The 17,840-nt window shown below is 45.3% G+C and overlaps 1 protein-coding gene across 2 annotated transcripts in view; it reads right to left on the bottom strand.

Annotated features, from left to right (window-relative positions):
* Positions 1-36: 36 nt before the first annotated feature.
* Positions 37-17,840, bottom strand: part of raver2 (ribonucleoprotein, PTB-binding 2) — a 48,866-nt gene continuing 31,062 nt past the window's right edge. The window contains exons 5-15 of one of the 2 annotated variants that reach the window (XM_029001797.1): positions 15,851-15,971; positions 15,373-15,455; positions 14,881-14,979; positions 13,534-13,645; positions 12,434-12,738; positions 9,889-10,000; positions 9,467-9,615; positions 6,564-6,665; positions 5,362-5,484; positions 5,020-5,217; positions 37-3,091 (exon numbers count right to left, since the gene is read on the bottom strand). In XM_029001797.1, coding sequence (XP_028857630.1) covers positions 2,954-3,091; positions 5,020-5,217; positions 5,362-5,484; positions 6,564-6,665; positions 9,467-9,615; positions 9,889-10,000; positions 12,434-12,738; positions 13,534-13,645; positions 14,881-14,979; positions 15,373-15,455; positions 15,851-15,971 — 1,542 coding nt within the window. In that variant the 3' untranslated portion in view covers positions 37-2,953. Of the gene's footprint in view, positions 3,092-5,019; positions 5,218-5,361; positions 5,488-6,563; positions 6,666-9,466; positions 9,616-9,888; positions 10,001-12,433; positions 12,739-13,533; positions 13,646-14,880; positions 14,980-15,372; positions 15,456-15,850; positions 15,972-17,840 lie in introns of both variants that reach the window. The other variant, XM_029001796.1, reaches the window with a different exon arrangement.

Below are 17,840 nucleotides of genomic sequence, written 5' to 3'. Positions count from 1 at the left end.
GAAAAGAAGGAGGAAAAAAGACAACAGAGAAATATGGGCACTGGAATTCATCCATATATTTATTCTGGAATGTAAAACAATTCCTTCCTTAAAAGAACGATAGACTGAAAATGCGATTCAGAGGAAATAAGATGACAGAACAATGTGACAGATGGAAGAAAAATGCACATAAATACACATTTAAAATAAATATTTTTCTCCTTTTGCTGTCAAACTGAAAAAGCCTTCAACTGCATATAATGAAGACATGTCTAGATCTCTATAACAGCGCAGAAAAGACATGCTAAAATCCTGTTTCCTAAAAATAGCTTATTCACAATTAAGCATTATTAACAGACTCAAGATATAAAATATTGCAAAATCGAAATTCAAAGGGAAAAATCTACGTACAAATGACAATGGCCTGCAAAGTGTGTACAAAGCAAAGAGGCATGTAGTAGTATTTATGTCCAGAGAAGTTAAACCATCTTTCATCTAGATTTACTTTTAGTATTGCAAAGCTTTTAAACTGCCTCACACGCACGCACGCACACACACACACACACACACACACATTCTCACACAGCCACTTAAATTACATTACACTTATGGACAGTTTGTAAAAGTTCACCCTGTAATGAACACACCCATCCCATGATGACCGACCCTGGAAGTCCCAGGTCTGAAGTGTGCTCGTAGAACAGGGGTCCTGCAGCACCAGCGTCCTGCTCAGATTCTCTTCACTTCATTCGCTAATCGTCAACCGTGCCTCCATGGCAGCTAACGGTCGGTGTATGTACGGTAATCGCTGCTGGCATGACTATGCTCAGCTTTAAAAGTCTAAAACCACCAAATTTCTTCTTAAAAAAAAAATGTAAAGAAATGTCAGATTTGTGTAGTTCCAAATGTTCAACATATACCAGCATGATTTGAGAGAAGAAATATTACCAAGAAATTTTTTGTTTCTAATACTTTTGAAGTTCAATCTGGCATCATATTTTGATACCTGCAGGATACGGAATATCTGACATCAGCATGTTGCTGTTTGTGTGGTTACATTTGGATGTCGTACCATTAGCCGTTTCCCACCCCTGTTCTTCAAGACGAATCTGAGGCAAAGGAAACCCGTGGAACAATCAAGATCAACAATGTGCCATCGTCACGGCAGCGTGCGTATGTAGGCACGTCAACAAACGTGGAGTTTCCCTCTGTTGCCCACCGCTGCAAAGCTCCGTTCATTTGTGCTGTTCTAACCCATATAAAAAAAGCAAACAGTTAGAACTGACGGACAGTTCCAGCAGAAACACAAGTCGAGAAAGTGTAGCACAAGAAGAATATGGTTAAGAGAGGTAAATGTGCTTCAGTGTAATCCCTGCAGAGAGACTGTAGCGTTGGAACAGACAAGCATCTCATCAACGTCGGGCAGGAAGCGGCGCCTAAGCGCCCGCGCGACCGAAAAACGGGGCCGCGGGGCACCAGAGGCCTATTTCGGGTGTAATGGTCATTCGCCACATTAATCTGTCCAGCCCTTTCAGACCAGTGGCCGTGCCGCTGCCCAACGCCTCCGCCCACGTCCCCCTTCCCTGTACCCAATCAGCATGGCGTGGGGCCGTGGTTTGGCATGGCTTGGGAGTTAAACCTCAATATAGGCTTGAGCTGAAAGAGCTCCAAACACACACACACACACACACACACACAGTCCAGCAAGCCGTGTTACACTCAGTAATGGCTTTTATGTGGCCAAGGTAGTAGAGAAAGTCGGGTACAATCACCAGAACGGCGCAGAAATTCCACAAAGAAGCTCAGTTTCAAATACGAACACGGACAGACCGGAAGCCATATAACTATTTTACAGGAAGGACCGTAGCCCCTAGTGATTATCCAGCGTTGCCTTTTTAAGACATATGGGGGGTCCATTATCCAGGGAACGGCACGAACACAAGGCTAAAATGCATCTAAACACGTCACAAATGCCGTAAGAGACAACACAGGTAACGTCTAGCCACTCCGACGCATTCAGTGGAGGGGGAGAACAATCGGGGCTAGAGAGAGAGAGAGAGAGAGAAACAAGGGATTAAATCCCAGAACGACCACAATAATAACCGTGTAGTGGCATTGTGCAGAGAGAATTATTGCCTGGGTGCTGAAATAAGATGGCAGGGCAGCGCTGGCTCCGTATACTGAACCACGGAGAGCTGTCCTCTCTTCTGAAATCGTCCTCATATCGTCAGAAGCGTAACATTTAACATTGAAATCATATTGATATTCGGCAATAGCGGCAGCGGTTTAAAATGCAGTGGTCCAGGCACGTCCCTCCCGTTATTGCCTTTCGAGACTGACCCCTCAAGAACCAGACGGGTCCTGCCCGATGCGGGACGCCTGTTGAATGGCTCGTGACTCCTACAGGTACAGCGATATGTACAGAGCCACCTACGCGGCTCTGGCGGCGGGTCGGGAAGGGGGAGGGACCGCGCGTCTCCGGCGAGACGGGGTGGAGTGCAATTCGCTAATTTCAGTCATTTGGCGGAGAGTCCCAGGCCTGAATCAGCGGCAGGATGAAAGGTTATGCAGCCCACTCAGAGCCCGCCTCCCTCCCGTACCTGAGGAGACGAGAGCACTCAGGAAGAGAAGCGAGGAAAGCAGGGAAATGTCACGACGAAATGTCTACCTATTATCGGTCACCGCGCTGCTTTTTAAAATAATAATAAAAAAAAAACAGTAGCAGGAGACCTTTTCAGGCACATTACCCTGACAACACTGGAGCGATATCAAAAAAGACATTTTCAGCTCTAACACACATACACACACACACACACGTTTTGTATTTAACAGCAACTTAAGAGTGCAGAATTAAGGCCTGGACACAACAACAGCAACGTGGTAGAACGGTAGACGTCCGCCTGTGGAGATTACAAGGTTCAGACGTCACGCGGAGGCCACAGCGAGAGGTGCAGAACCGGCCCCCGTCCGTGTGCTAGACCCTCTTTTTCTTCAAGTAGTCTGCGTACTGGCCGCCCAGGCCTTGAGAGTGCTGGCCGACGTAGGGCCCGTCTGATGCCACGTCTGCCACCGGCAGCTGCGAGTATTCCCGCTTCTGTCCCCGTGCCTGAGTCTGGGAGAGAAGATCACAGGACAGAGGCTTTTTATTTCCGAGACAGAATCACTATACATACAGACAGATGCACACATCTCCTTACAAAGAACCTTTCAGAAAAGAACCTTTCAACCTGGCAGAGACTACAGGTGATGTTACATTCATTTGGTAGACACTTTCATCCTTACAGAGAAAGACGAACTTTCAAACAAGGTTTGAAAACAACGAGCGTCATAAGGACTTCTCAATTCAAAGTATCTGAACTTGTATGTAGTTTCACACTTTTCAGTTCATTTTCCAGCTGATCGGTTCAGCTGAGCTAACCAATCATGTTATATGATATATGTCATTTTTATACTTAATGATGGAATATCTGCGTACATTAAGACAGGGAAATTATCAGCATCTATTAGTAATAAGTTCCAATGGAATGCTGTTTTTTAGCCCAAGTCTGTCACTTTAAAAGCTTAATTGGAAAAGCCCACTTGAATTATTTTAGTATTGCTGTAAACATTGACTACAACATTCAAACTTCTTCACAAACTAAAAACCTAAACCTTTGAACATATACAGTACAGGCCAAAAGTTCTGAAACACCTTCTCATTCAAGGCGTTTTATTTATTTTCATGACCATCTACATTGGTAGATTCTGATTGAAGACATCAATGAAGGAATGAACACATGTGGAGTTATGTACTTAACAAAAAGTGGAGACCTGGCCTCCACAGTCACCGGACCTGAACCCAATCCAGATGGTTTGGGGTGAGCTGGACCGCAGAGTGAAGGTAAAGGGGCCAACAAGTGCTAAACACCTCTGGGAGGTTAAGAGGGAGCATTAGAGATGAAGGGCGATTGGCGTGGCAGGAACAAGAAACAGGACGACGACAAGGGGATTTAATACATTGTTGGAAAAGCATTTCAGGTGACGACCTCTTGAAGCTCATCGAGAGAATGCCAAGAGTGGGCAAAGCAGTAACCAGAGCAAAGAAACTAAAATATAAAACATGTTTTCAGTTATTTCAACTTTTTTTGTTAAGTACGTAACTCCACATGTGTTCATTCATAGTTTGATGCCTTCAGTGAGAATCTACCAATGTAAATGGTCATTGAATGAGAAGGTGTGTCCAAACCTTTGACCTGTACTGCATGTAGTCCAGTATGATGTGCCTTTGTTATGTATTAAATCCCCTTGTCGTCCTGTTTCCTGTTCCTGCCACACCAATCGCCCTACATCTCTAATGCTCCCTCTGACATACGTTTCTGCCCAGATCTCTTTGTTCATGGCAGCTGATCAGCACCAGCTGATTCATCCCCATATCAAGACCTCAAATCTAGGGTACAGGTCTGCTGCTGAGCTCCACTGGCCTCCTCCAACAGGTCCAGAATGTAGCTGCATGACTTGTCGCCAAGCTTGGTTCTAGTGAACCAGTATCACATCCAAGATATCGCATCCTCACCAATCAACACTACCAACACGTTTACACAACCATTAACAACTCAGACTTCTACCAAGTTTCCCATTTAAATCTGGCTCACAAAGGCAGTCTTCACAGATTCACTGAGAACGCAATCCAAGCAAACGGCCACTCAGTTGGGATTTGAAGCGATTGCAGGCCGCCGCCGTTTTTTTGGACGGGCCTCAAGTTTGTGTGAATGTACAGTACACACTGCCATGTGCCACACATTTCTCACTCGGCCTGGGAAAGAAACTTCACACCTCCATTCTGCCGACTCTGAAACGCTTCCTAACTTACAAGAGATACAAAGGACGACTGAGTGAATGAGAGAAGAAGAAAAAAGAGGAGAAGAAGCTGTCCCATCCATGCCAGAAGAACCATCTTCAGCTCTGTGGTTTTCTTCTACCTGTCCTTCCCCTGTTCATGGACCCTTGGATTATTTATCCCCACTCCGCTTTCCCCTCTGTTGTCTCTCTCTGCATACTTACATAGTAGTAGTGGTTCCAGTCAGCTGTAGTGGGAGGGCTCTGTGTTAGTGTGGCAGGAATGGGGGTGGTGTGCGGTGTGCTGATAAAGCTGGGCATGATGGGAAGGGCGCTGTAGGTGGGCAACACAGCAGCGGGCAGGACGCTCTGGGCACTGCCATTCAGCCCTGCTGCCAGTGGGGGCTTTACCACGTCCGTTTCCTACAGAAAAACGACGGCGGTTAGTGACACCGCTTTGCTGTCGCTAAGTCATACACACACACACACACACATACACGTGCTACCAAGTTGATGTGCTGGTGTTTGCGTGTAGTTTTGTTGCCTGAGCGTGATGTGTGTTTTTACCTTGTTTGTCTCTCGCTGCTGGTAGGCCTGCACAGCTGCCTGGCTCATCTGTGTCTGAGAATAGTAGTGACTGACAGCCTGCATGTAGGAGCTATAATCCCCATAGGAGGAGGGGACTGTAGCCTGCTGAGAGAGAGGAAGAGAGAGGGCGATCAATACACGAGCGAGCCGTGGGATCGTAAAACGTCTCATAGCAACACTGATGGCGGGACAATGAGAAATATACTCCAGCCTGGGTTAAGGTTCATAAACCGGCACAGATTTTGCCGTATGCTGTTAAACACACTAAAAACAGGCATGCATTGTGAGTGTGTGTGGGTTGAAAGACAAGGTTTGGATGTGTACATGTAAGTCGCTCTGGATAAGGGCGTCTGATAAATGCTGTAAATGTAAATGTACATGTACTACAAGACGTGTGAGCATACCAGGGCTGGAACGATAAGCAATGTAGGATAAACCTCATGATCATGCACATGTAAGTTAGATACATGCATATGCAACCCCTCCCCAACACACTGCAGCGTTCAATCATCATGTTACCAAAGCAACAAAACTCATTTTCATTCTTCTTTTTATTCATTGAATTTATGGCGTGCAATATGACGTGGCCTCACACCTCCAAGGCTGTGAACTCGTGTGGGCGGAGTTTACATGCTCTCCCTGTGCAGGCACGCGTTTCCTCTGGGTTCTCCAGTTTCCTGCCGTCGTCCTCAGGCATGTACACTACTTGGATCGGTGCCTCTGAGTGGCACGTAGGTGTGTGTGTGTGTGTGTGTGTGTGAGTGAATGGTGTATTTCTGTGCACCCTGCATCCAGTATCCCAGGACAGCCTCCAGTGGTTAGTGAGCGAGGCAAATCTATATTTTCCCAGCATTATATAAAACACCATTTTTTTTTAGCTCTAATAATCTAGCATGTTTGTATTGATCGACATGCCAGTGGTGCTGGTATGTCTCACATTGTGAGTTATTACTAGTGGTATACGACACTGGGTACCATGTACAGGCAATTGAAAAATAAAAATTTCATTTATTAGTTTATTTATTTCATTTGGAGAAAACCCACCTGACACAAAAGAACAGTTTGAACAATGTATTTATTAGTATATAATGTATAAAGTTAACTTTTAAAGTTAAAGTGAATGTATGCTTTGAGTGTGTGTGTGTGTGTGTGTCTGTGTGTGTGTGCGTGTGCGTATGCACCTGCTGCTGTTCCTTGCTGTACTCGCTCGCTGCTGTTCCCTCCTGGTTGCCGCCGCTGTAACTCTGCGCCTGATAATGCTGATACCACTGCTGCATGGTCTCCTACAACACACACACACACACACACACACACACACGTCCAGTGGCAGTGCTTGAATCTGAGTCACACCTATATAACAAGTCAACAGCCCACTCTCTGTCATACGAGAGCGGAGATGACTAAAGCGGCGACAGAAGCGGATCACAGCTCAGAACCCCGACAGTCGACAGCTTTTATGAGTCACCGTCAAGAAGCGCCGCTGCAATTGGAAGGAGACAATGGTAATTGAAGGGAGCTGAAGCCCTGTGGCAGTTCAATGGTCTCTTTCCTTAAATACATGTCAGTGTCTATTCATTTCCTCTCCAACTTCTAGTCCTCCTCTCTCTCACTCCCTCTCTCTCTCTCTCTCTCTTTCTCTCTCTCTCTCTTGCTGTCTGTCTTGGTGTTGCCGAGCGCCCACAGCGTGAAAAGCTGGGTCTGGTTCCTCCAGATCCACTGAAGTGCGGGGGTGTGGAGGACCAGATGGGACGCCGTTCCCAGAGCCAAGCGCGCTCTCCCGTGCTCTCTCTCGCTAGCGAGCTCCCATCTTTCCTCCCCTGCCTCCCATCTCACTCTCTTCCCTTTCTTTCTCTTTCCGAGCGATCGGGCCCGCTTCCTGCCCGGCTTCCATCCGTTTCTCGCTTTCAAACCCCATTCAGTCTCGCTCTCCCCCTCTGCTTCATTCGAGCTCTTGCTAGATCTTGCTCGCCCGCCTCCTCACTCCTGCACTCGAGGCATCTGGTTCTCTCTCTCTTATTCTTTTTTTTTTTTGCTTTCCATCCCTCTGTTCCTTCTTTCCTCGATGCCTTTCACTCCCCCTTTCCCTCAGTGACACTTGCTGCATGGAAGGACCCCAACAGATTTCTGAAGAGGAATAGCGCGAGGGAGGAGAAGACAATGGCAGCGTGGGAGAGACAGAGAGCGAGATAATGGGAAAGCAGCCTGGCTCTCGGGGACGCACGCTTCCTATCCCATCAGCTGCCTGGGTCCTTAAACCTGGCTCCTCAAAAATAACACGAGACTACACGAATACATGAGCTCAAGTTCAAGGCTTAACCTGCTTGTGGACACAGTCCAGGAGGGCCAATAGGAAGTGGAAAATGTAGGAAACCTGGAGATGGTGGAAACGCTGATTTATCCTGCTCAAAATATCAGTATTAGGATGTCTTGTCACTGAACTTTATGTGATATGTGCATTTGACCCAGCACTGATCAAATGAGCACTGGCTCAGATTAGTCGAAGCCACTGTGGGCATTGGCGGTTTTTGATATGGGCGGCATCATGGTGGGGGGCGTCGGCAATCATCATCATGATTGCATTGGTTTTCTATCCCCCGTCTGCCGGGAGTAAGGGCCACAGAGGGAGGGGGTGACAAAATAAAACCAGATGCTGAAGTTAGCTCCTTATTCAAATTGTCAGTTCCACCTTAAATACTTGTAGGGGGATAATTCAGTGACAATGTCCCACAACACAGTATTATAAATGTTATTAAGTGATTCCTGTCTAACCCAACACTGTTTTCAGGGTCAATTTCACATAGGAACTGTGCATTGGATTAAAGAATGTAAAAAAAATACAGTTTAAAAGCTCTGGACCACTGAAAACTCACTTGTTTAGGGTAAAAAAGGATGTGTAGAAATAGTATCAATTAATACGTGTCTAGGCCAATACATATTTCAAAGTTGACCTGGTAATTTTACTCATCTGAACATATATTTATGATGAATATGGAGATTTCCATGTAAAATAAGTATTACAGCCTGCTGATCAGTATTTAAGGTGGAACAGACAATTAGAATAAGGAGCGTCGTTGTGTACTCTAAATTTTATCACACCCATATATGCGGGACGGTAGCGCGAGGTCCTCAGTGTGCCTGCTTGCTGCTGCTGCTGGGCTGCCTCACACCTACCATGTCTCACACCTACCGTGAGGTAATAAAGCACATTTCATTTATAATATTTTCAATTCAAGTTCATTATGTCAATTTTTCCTGGGTTGTTGCGAAATTGCAAGTTTTTTTTTGTATTTGTGGGAGAACGACACTTTTGGAATAAGATGATCAGCATCAGTTTAGTAATAGCGTGCCAGCACCAGCCATATGCCTTTCTGAAATAAGGATATAAATATTACAAATAGCCGTTAATTATGCATGAAATTTTTCTATTTAGCCTTTATTGGAAAACGACCAATTGGTGAATATTTAATAGTAAACAGTGGGAGGTACTGCAGGCTCAGATTGAACGAAAAATAGATCTGATGACATGCAATGGTCTGCTGGAGTTTAAACAAAGAACTACGCAACTCGGGTTACTTTGCATATGAATAAGCAATCTACGAATTGGCACGTCTATAGGGTATTCCTTCAGGAGTGCCAACTGGTGTGGGCAGAAACCATAAAAGGTTCAAATCTGGGGTAGGTGTAATACAGAGTAAATGAGAGATCTGCTTCTTTGTAAATTGAGAGACTTTTTTTGTACAGCCATAATTACATATGAATGCTCATGGATGCAGGAGAGCAGTGATGAAGTTGCTGAAGATGACATGGCTTTTGATACCATGGTATTCATGGTATCTGAACCAGAAATCTTTATTAATCCCGGAAGAAAATTGCAACAAATACAGAGTGTTCTTGAATGCCATCCTAACGTACATCCAACTAAACTAATCACAAACATTTCATACCTTTAGTTTAATTTGAATGTCTGCATGGATAATTGTTTATAAATTATACTGTGTATATTTATGTATAAATAACTGTGTATAAATATGTACTGTAGTAGATGTGGCAGTACCCGCTAGCCGTACTACACCAGAGTAGTTACCTGTGAGTAGGCCTGGCTGTACTGCTGGCAGTACTCTGTGGGGGTCTCTGTGCTGTACTGAGTTGTGGGGTGGGTGACGGGGGGCAGGACCGAGCTGTATCCTCCACTGTGGGATGCCACTGCTTGAGCTTTATTGTTGTTGGGAGCAGCTGAAGCAAAGTGAAGGAGACCAAGTAGACCAAGAAACAAAAGGATGGAAAGAAAAAGAGAGAGAGAGAGAAAGAAACAGAACACAACATAAATACAGCCCGGTGATCTCAAGGCCTCACCAAGCGCTCTGAACACACAGCTGTTCAATGCTGAGCTTCAATATGTGTCTCCGGGAACACCACTGGTAAAAGCCAACACAAATTCAGGAAGTAGAAAACACACCTGACACATCCCTGCTAGCTGTGCTCATTTCAAGACAAAGGTTTATATACCTTGCAGCACCACTCCAGGCAGGACACTAGCCAGGTTCAGGTAAGGATTCGAAGGCAGTTTTACATCTTTGGGTGGCTCTCCAAGCAGTGACGTCTGACCGCTGGACTGAGTCTTAACACAGACAGGACAAAAAAAAGAGACCAGATCAGAATCAACACAGTCTGTCCTTCACACCGTACACTTCATACAAGGCTGTCCATACTTTACCTAAATGCTTAACTAGGTCAGAGTTAAAGGAAAGAAGAATCTCAATCCAACAAACTTTGGGTACAAGCCCACAAATGGGGCAGTAGTAAGAATAAGGGTGATGAAGTGGACTCAAATCCCAAACTGTTAAGGTGCCACTGAGGTCCCCTTGAGTACCGTCCCTTTCATGGCTGCCCACTGCTCACTAAAGTTGATGGTTGCAGAGGACACTTTTTGACACATTTCAGAGGACAAATGAATAGGACACATATAAGGCCTATATAAGGTTCTACTGAAGAGACGAGATTGCAATAAACACACAGGCATCAGTACATGCAGCATAGAGAAGCAGACGAACGTGGAACAGTATGGCATTACCACACCCACGTGCACCTGGCTGAGGACATCTATAATCATGCCCTAAGGCAGATGAGGAGAATGTGTTACATTTGCATACTCAGGGGTTTACAGACATTCCTTTTGGAAAGTTTGGAAAATTTTTTTTTGAGAATTTGGGGTCCCTTTTCCGGTATCTTAAAATGAATTTCCCCTTTGCTCCTGTTTAATGGGACATTATTAGATTGACAGGCCTGGTTTATGGTTTTTATATTTTATTCTTCGTTTCATTCTTCACACTGACCACAGAGATACCTGACTAAGTTTTGGGTTAATTTATTTATGTATATGCCAGGTTTTGATTTATTGGTTGTAGATGTGTTCACAGTAGTTGTTATTTTTTTTATTTATTCATTACCATCTTCCATAGTTCACTAATTGTGTCGGATCATGTTTTTAAAAAACAACAACAACAACAAGCAGGTAGTCCCCAGATGACCCCCCCAGGTCAGCAGACAGATGGAAATAGCTGCCTAATCAACCGTTATTATGGAACAGAAATAGTGGATGGGAAAGTGGAAGGGTCCCAGTCCCTTCTCATGACATCAGAGGCCAAATGCGACTTACAGTCATAATGGCCCTTTTGTTGAAAAGGTCCTTGCCGTTTGAATTATGGCAGTAGCATTAGAGGGCAAATCTTTGCCCGGATATTTGAACTCATAACAGGACGGCATGAGTTCTGGGTAAAGGAACACCATGTTTCCCACTTAGGGACTGCTGCAGAGCCAACCAGACTGCCAAGAGCTCAAAATAATTAATGTGTTGGTCCAGCCAAGTAACCAAACAACTCCACCTATGACAGTGGCTTGTCCACATGTCACTTGACCTTGTTTGCCATTTCCAACGGTTCAGCCAGAGGTGATACGGACCACCCACTAATGCATCCATCCGTATTTTGAAACCATTAGGACATATTCACTCATTGCTAATCTACAGGGTGTGCCATTTATATGGATACACCTTAATAAAATGGGAATGGTTGGTGACATTGAACACATTTTATAAGTGGTCAGAAACTTGTAAATAACTCATGAAAGAATAAAGTTACGTTAAAACCAAGCACACAATTGTTTTTCTTGTGAAATTACCAATAAATTGTGATGTGTCACATGACCTAATCCTATTGAAAAAACAAAAGTTGGTTCCAAGATGGCCGACTTCAAAATGGCCACTATGGTCACCACCCATCTTGAAAAGTTTGCCCCCTCACATATACTAATGTGCCACAAACAGGACATTAATATCATCAACCATTCCCATTTATTAAGGTGTATCCATATAAATGGCCCACCCTGTATAATAATACGTTCATTTAAATAAACAGATGGCTTTTCTGTACTCAGTGTCATACAAAAGATGTGAAAGTACTTTAAAAAGCTTACAAATTTGGCCACCAAATCTATGGATGCTGAAAGGAAGAATCGATTGAAAGCTATCAAATAAAGTATTAAATGTTTATATCACAATATATAATTTTATTGTTGCAGCACCCAGCACTATGTCATTATGAACAGATATTGGCCTGAATATTTTACAGACTAAAACACCTTCATGCATTTGCCCACTAGAAGCTTTGCAGGGCCACAGAAATCTGCTTTTGTACACTGTACATTATTGGATGGGAGTGTTGCTTTGAGTGGACATTTCCAGTGTAGAATAATGTGGCTGCTTTTTCTGCTTTATTTAACAGGCTGAGAATTGTTTCTGGAAAAAGATTTTGATTTGGGCCTTGAAGGCTTCAGGGGGTGTGGAATATGTACATCATATATAGCTTCAGAGATATTCAAGAGAAGCCAGGCAACCATGTCCCCTGTCTGCCAACCTGCAGAAATGAATGCTGTAGCTTTCAGATGCCTTGGGGCTTGAGCAGATAAAGAGAGGAAAGGAATAAAGAAATCAAGCAGAAGCAAAAACATAAAAGTGAAAGATTGGTTTAGGAAAATGGTATATTAAGAGTCATACTGTGACTGTGGAGCTGCTTTCTGAGCTGCTGCTCTGTGCTTTGGGGGCTGTGGCTCCAAGCAGCGGACCCAGGCTGCTTGTGCCCGCAAGAAAGCTCTGCACCAGGGGCTGCACACCGGGCGAGCTCCCTGCGGTCCCTGGAGGTGCAGGCTGCTTGTCGGTAGTAGAGGTGTTGGTGCAGGCAGCTCCGTTCTGCTCTGGGCCGGTCTGGGTGGCTAGATGAGTCCGGCTGGGCAGGTAAGGCATCATGCCTGCGGCAGAGACTGGAGCCTGGGGTGTGACTGGGGCAGAGTCCTGGCCCAGCTCTGTTAAAGGAAGCAAGAAAGGAAAAAAGAGGATTACTTATCAAATCTTCCCATTTGAGCTATGGTAGATTTCTTGTAGCCTGTTTTTAAATACTCCATACATATTCATATATACACACACACACACACACACACATATGAAAAGTTTAACATGTTTTGCCTATCTGCACTGCCGTCAATGTGAAACAACAGACCCACAATTCAGTTTGGTAATGCATGACGTCACCCCATTCAAAGTGACGCCTTCAGCATGTATGTGTGTGCGTATACGGTACATACTTAATCAAAATGAGCATAAAATAGCTAAACATTCAAATACATACACACCCACACAATCATATACAGCAAAGTATATCTTCTAGTGACAAAAATGTATTCATTAATAAACGAACACACAAACAAACAAATAAATCTGCAGCATCCAGTTTTAATCGTACACAATTAAAGACACATTAATTAATTAAACTAATTAATACTTAATTAATGTCCTATGCTGGCACAAATGTCGATGTCAGTGCCAATGAAGCTATCACTTTGAGGCTTAGCTGATGGACCCCTAGGCTAGGAACACTCATCTGTCTCACCCAATGAAAGGCCGTTGTATGTCTGATAATAAACTGGCAGCAGCGACTACTATTTATAATGGTCTCTGTATCGTGGGTGTATTTGAATTGCAAATGCGGCTGCTCCTGAGATGGACGCTGCAGGGTAGTGGTGGCAGTAATGCAGAGGACAAATTTCACTGTGTGCAGTGCTGCTGTGTATCACGTGTGACAATCACTTCACTTCATTTACCAGTGGGTGAATCGCCCAGCAGACCCTTCCCTAGGGCCATGGGGCCAGGAGCACGGAGGCCAAGGGCCTTGTGCAGGAAGGCCCGTGAGGGGTCACCCAAGAGGCTGGGTACCTGTTGAGAGGAGAGGAAAGGAAAACCCGGAATCACGATGTATCCATCCCACTCAGTGTTAAACTGCATTGTGACATTTATACAACTGCATTGTGACATTTATACAACTGCATTGTGACATTTATACATCTAGCACAGAAGCAGTCTTACAGTCTTTAATACGTTAGCTTTTTGTAAAAGTAATTAGCACCTTAACCCTCACTAGTCCAAAGGGCTCTTAACATTATTACAGTTAATACAAGCTAAAGTATGATAGAAAATACCTTTAACATACTTTTATAGATAGTATACTAATTGTGGCCACATAATAATAAAAATTTATGGTGGGGGAAAAAATGTAAGCAGGCAAAATGAAGTCCAAACCACAATGTAAAAGTACGTAACTCCACATGTGTTCATTCATAGTTTTGATGCCTTCAGTGAGAATCTACCAATGTAAATGGTCATGAAAATAAAGAAAACACATTGAATACGAAGGTGGGTCCAAACATTTGGCCTGTACAGTATGAGGACAACGACAACAATATATGGGGCAGTGGTATACTAGCAGGTAAGGAAGCAGACTCATAACTGAATCCCTTGCCGCCAAGGTGCCACTGAGGTACCTGAGCAAAGCACCGTCCCCCCACACACTGCTCCCCGGGTGCCTGTCATGGCTGCCCACTGCTCACCAAGGGTGATGGTTAAATGCAGAGGACACATTGTGTTGTGTCACCGTGTGCTGTGCTTGCTACCACTTTCATGACATGATTACAACAGAATATTTGCTTGCGAAAAGTCCCTTTCCCTTTTCCTGTCGCATGAGGTGGGAAACCAGCCCCATCATTAAACCTCCATCTGCAAACATCAGGAGAAACATTATTTATCACAAAGCAAAGACAGACGCACACAAACAAACAAGCGGGATGGATGAGTGGTTGGTGAGAAGCACTGGCAGGGTTGATTACACCCATCACTCCTGAGCGCTTTGGCTCATATCACCAGCGTCCCGCGTTCTGACACCAGCCTCAACCCCCGGCTGGAACCTCCGATGCCCCAAACAAAAACAAAACGAATTAACCCAAAACTTAGTCAGGTATCTATGTGGTCAGTGTGAAGAAAGAAACTAAGAATAAAATATAAAAACAAAACGAACGTCTGCATAGCATTAGCGCACCAATGCAGACAGGTCTTTAAAGAGCTGATCGGAACACAATAACGGTGACGGGGGTCGGAACGCGCCCGCGCACTCTTACGTTGTTGATGTGCTTGTCTTTGATCTGCAGGAGCTGTTGTTGGGCCAGCTGCATGTGCAGGAGATTCTGGAGAACCAGGCCGTTCCCCAGCAGCGCGTTCTGGAAGAGGGAGAGGCTGTTAACATACCTTCGCGTCGCTGCCCCGAGGACGGTCACACCGGAAACGGTAAGGACGGACGCTGTGTAAGAATGTTCCATGTTCAGGAACGTTTTTATCGAAAATGCAAAAGCTGCGACGCTCTTGCCGCTTTCGGTGCGAACGTGGGATTAGAAAGCGGTTTGATTGTGAACAGGGTGGTAGTAGCTAAGTGGGGAACCCACTAGTCTATGAAGACCCAGGAGACCCAGGTTCAAACCCCACTGACTACCATTGTGTCCTTGAGCAAGACACTTAACCCTGAGTGTCTTCAGGGGGGGACTGTCCCTGTAACTACTGATTGTAAGTTGTTCTGGATAAGGGCGTAAATGTAAATGTAAATGAAGTGTTTTTACCTGCTGGGCCTTCCCCAGATGGAGCAGGGCTGTTGTGATGGGGGGCCGCAGGAACAGCAGACTGTGGGGTCGGCCGAATTTACCTGAGAGAAGCAGGGGGACAACAAGCAGATGGACGTGGGACTCCACCGCCGTGATACTGCAGCTCACGCACGGCAGCTCCCGCGAGGAGAGGTGGGCAGGTTTAACATTTAATAACAGGCTAAATTCGGCCCTCTAATTGTGTCCCCTTTAAAGAAGCAGCCCCCGTCCCTTCCTGGGCTCATTTATTCTGCTCACCAATGAAAAGTTCATTTTAATATATGATTAGACATTCATCAAGAGCCCAGCGAGCTGCGACGAAAAGAACAAGCTGGAGTCGCGCGTGAGCGAGACACAAACGGAGGTAAATATTCTACAGCTAATTTACTGTCAACGTAGATGAGAGAGCGAGAGACAGGGAGTTTGTGTGTGTGTGTGTGCGAACGACAGCTCTCACCTCCCCGTTTCCCTGTATGGTATGGTCTCATGAGGACCTGCAACGCTGCTGGATTGGTCATGCTGTTCAGCAGCTGGGCAAGGCTGGGCTCAGGCAGAAGACCCTTCTTATTACTCAACATCTACAGCAAAAACACACACACCGTTAAAGTATGGCCATTGGAACTAGAATGAAGTGAGTAGTTTGCATTTGGATGGTTGACTTGTACAACCAAATTTGTGTGTTTTGGGGGAGAGAGAGAGAGAGAAAATGTCTAATTTCCTCATAGAGGCTCTGATCTGCTCATTAGGCGTCTCCTGATGTCTAAGCCCCACATCTTCATCCGCAGCCAACTGTATCTCATGAGAGGACAGGGACACACACACACACGTACAGTGTGTGAGGAGTCCTCTATGCTCTTAAACCTCTCCGTTATGTACACAGAGCTGTGCTTCCATACTTCTGAGTTATGTGCTCCATCAACATTCACAAAGTCACAGGTTCAAACCCCCCATTTACTACCATTGTCCCTGAGCAAGACACTTAACCCTGAGTGTCTCCAGGGGGGGACTGTCCCCGTTAAGTTACTACTGATTGTATGGCGCTTTGGATAATGGCGTAAATGTAAATATTTTATACATTTGTGAGAATGATTTAGTATAACCCACACTGAGCGGCACCTAAACAAGCTACTCAGCACTCTGCAAGTGCATCAATGAACCTTGATAAACATGATACTCTCACCAGTTCACCAGATTTCCCACCATGGACCACTGCAGACCTGCTATCACCTAGCCACATAGGCCTCACAAAGTCGCTTAGAAACGTACCCATGTCAATTTAATCAAGAACAAAACGATCGCTCGCTGCCTAATATATCCCACCCACCCACTGCCGGGGGCCACTGGAACGAGGTCATCCATGTCTCTCACTTGACCAGTCAGTGTCCATAATGTTCTGGCTGATCAGTGTGACTCCATTATATTAGAAGTTCCCTCCAAAACCAGCCCAGAACTGAAGACTTTGTGGAGAGAGGACTTGCGTAATCGTGATAAGCAGCCACTGGGAGCACGAATCCAGTTTCCGTATTAAAGCTGCAGCCTGTGGGTGACTGTTGAGGACTGAGACGTTTATATCTTTTCTAACCACATGTGACAAGTACAGGGTGGTGGTGGCCTAGTGGGTGGCACACCCGCCTATGAACCAAAAGGCCACAAGGTCACAGGTGCAAGCCCCATTTACTACCATTGTGTCCCTGAGCAAGACAATCCTGAGTGTCTCCAGGGGGACTGTCCCTGTAACTACTGATCGTGTTGTAAATGTACGTACATTCAGCGTTTTTTCTGACGCCGGGGATGACACCTGCTATGAGACAGGAGCACGGCTAATTTACCCCTGCTGTAATAACAGAGGGTAACCCACCGCCGCTCTGCAGCCTGAGACAGGGAGGGAGGGACGGAGGGACGGAGGGACGGAGGGAGCCACGTCGAACCTCCCAAACGCGTCTTTCGGAGGGGGGGAAATGTTTTCCAGAAAAATGCCAGCTCGCATTCATTCTGTTTGACTAGCTGTTTATTTCCCCTGGCTAAGGCTCTCCCCTCCTTAGCCAAAGGACAGGACAGACGAGGACAGACCAGAGGAGGACAGAAAAGGAGAGGGTGCTGAGAAAACAGAGAGAGAGAGAGAGAGAGAGAGCGATCGAGCATTGAAAGTCGTCCTCTCTCCAGGTTTTCCCACCCACACTATAGTTCAGGCTGATGTCACTTACTAAATTAGGTTCGGTAAACATTTCCCAAGCAGTCGGGCTGCTTCGGCACATCGCCGCACTTCTCAACATAACCGGGGTTGGAAACAGTTTAGAGGATGACGGCGAAAAGCGAAAACAAACAAAATGTTTCAGAGTGTGATTAACTTGACGTTATTTGGTTCCAGAGACGTCTTGGTCAGATATACATTTCCCGGCAGTATTTACTGAGAATTCAGACCAATTTTTACACGTATTAAGATGCGT

This window comes from Denticeps clupeoides, chromosome 13 (genome assembly GCF_900700375.1).
Source record: "Denticeps clupeoides chromosome 13, fDenClu1.1, whole genome shotgun sequence".
In the NCBI taxonomy this organism is placed as follows: domain Eukaryota; kingdom Metazoa; phylum Chordata; class Actinopteri; order Clupeiformes; family Denticipitidae; genus Denticeps; species Denticeps clupeoides.
Note: the sequence above shows the minus strand (reverse complement) of the source record. Positions and strands in the feature narration are given on the sequence as shown.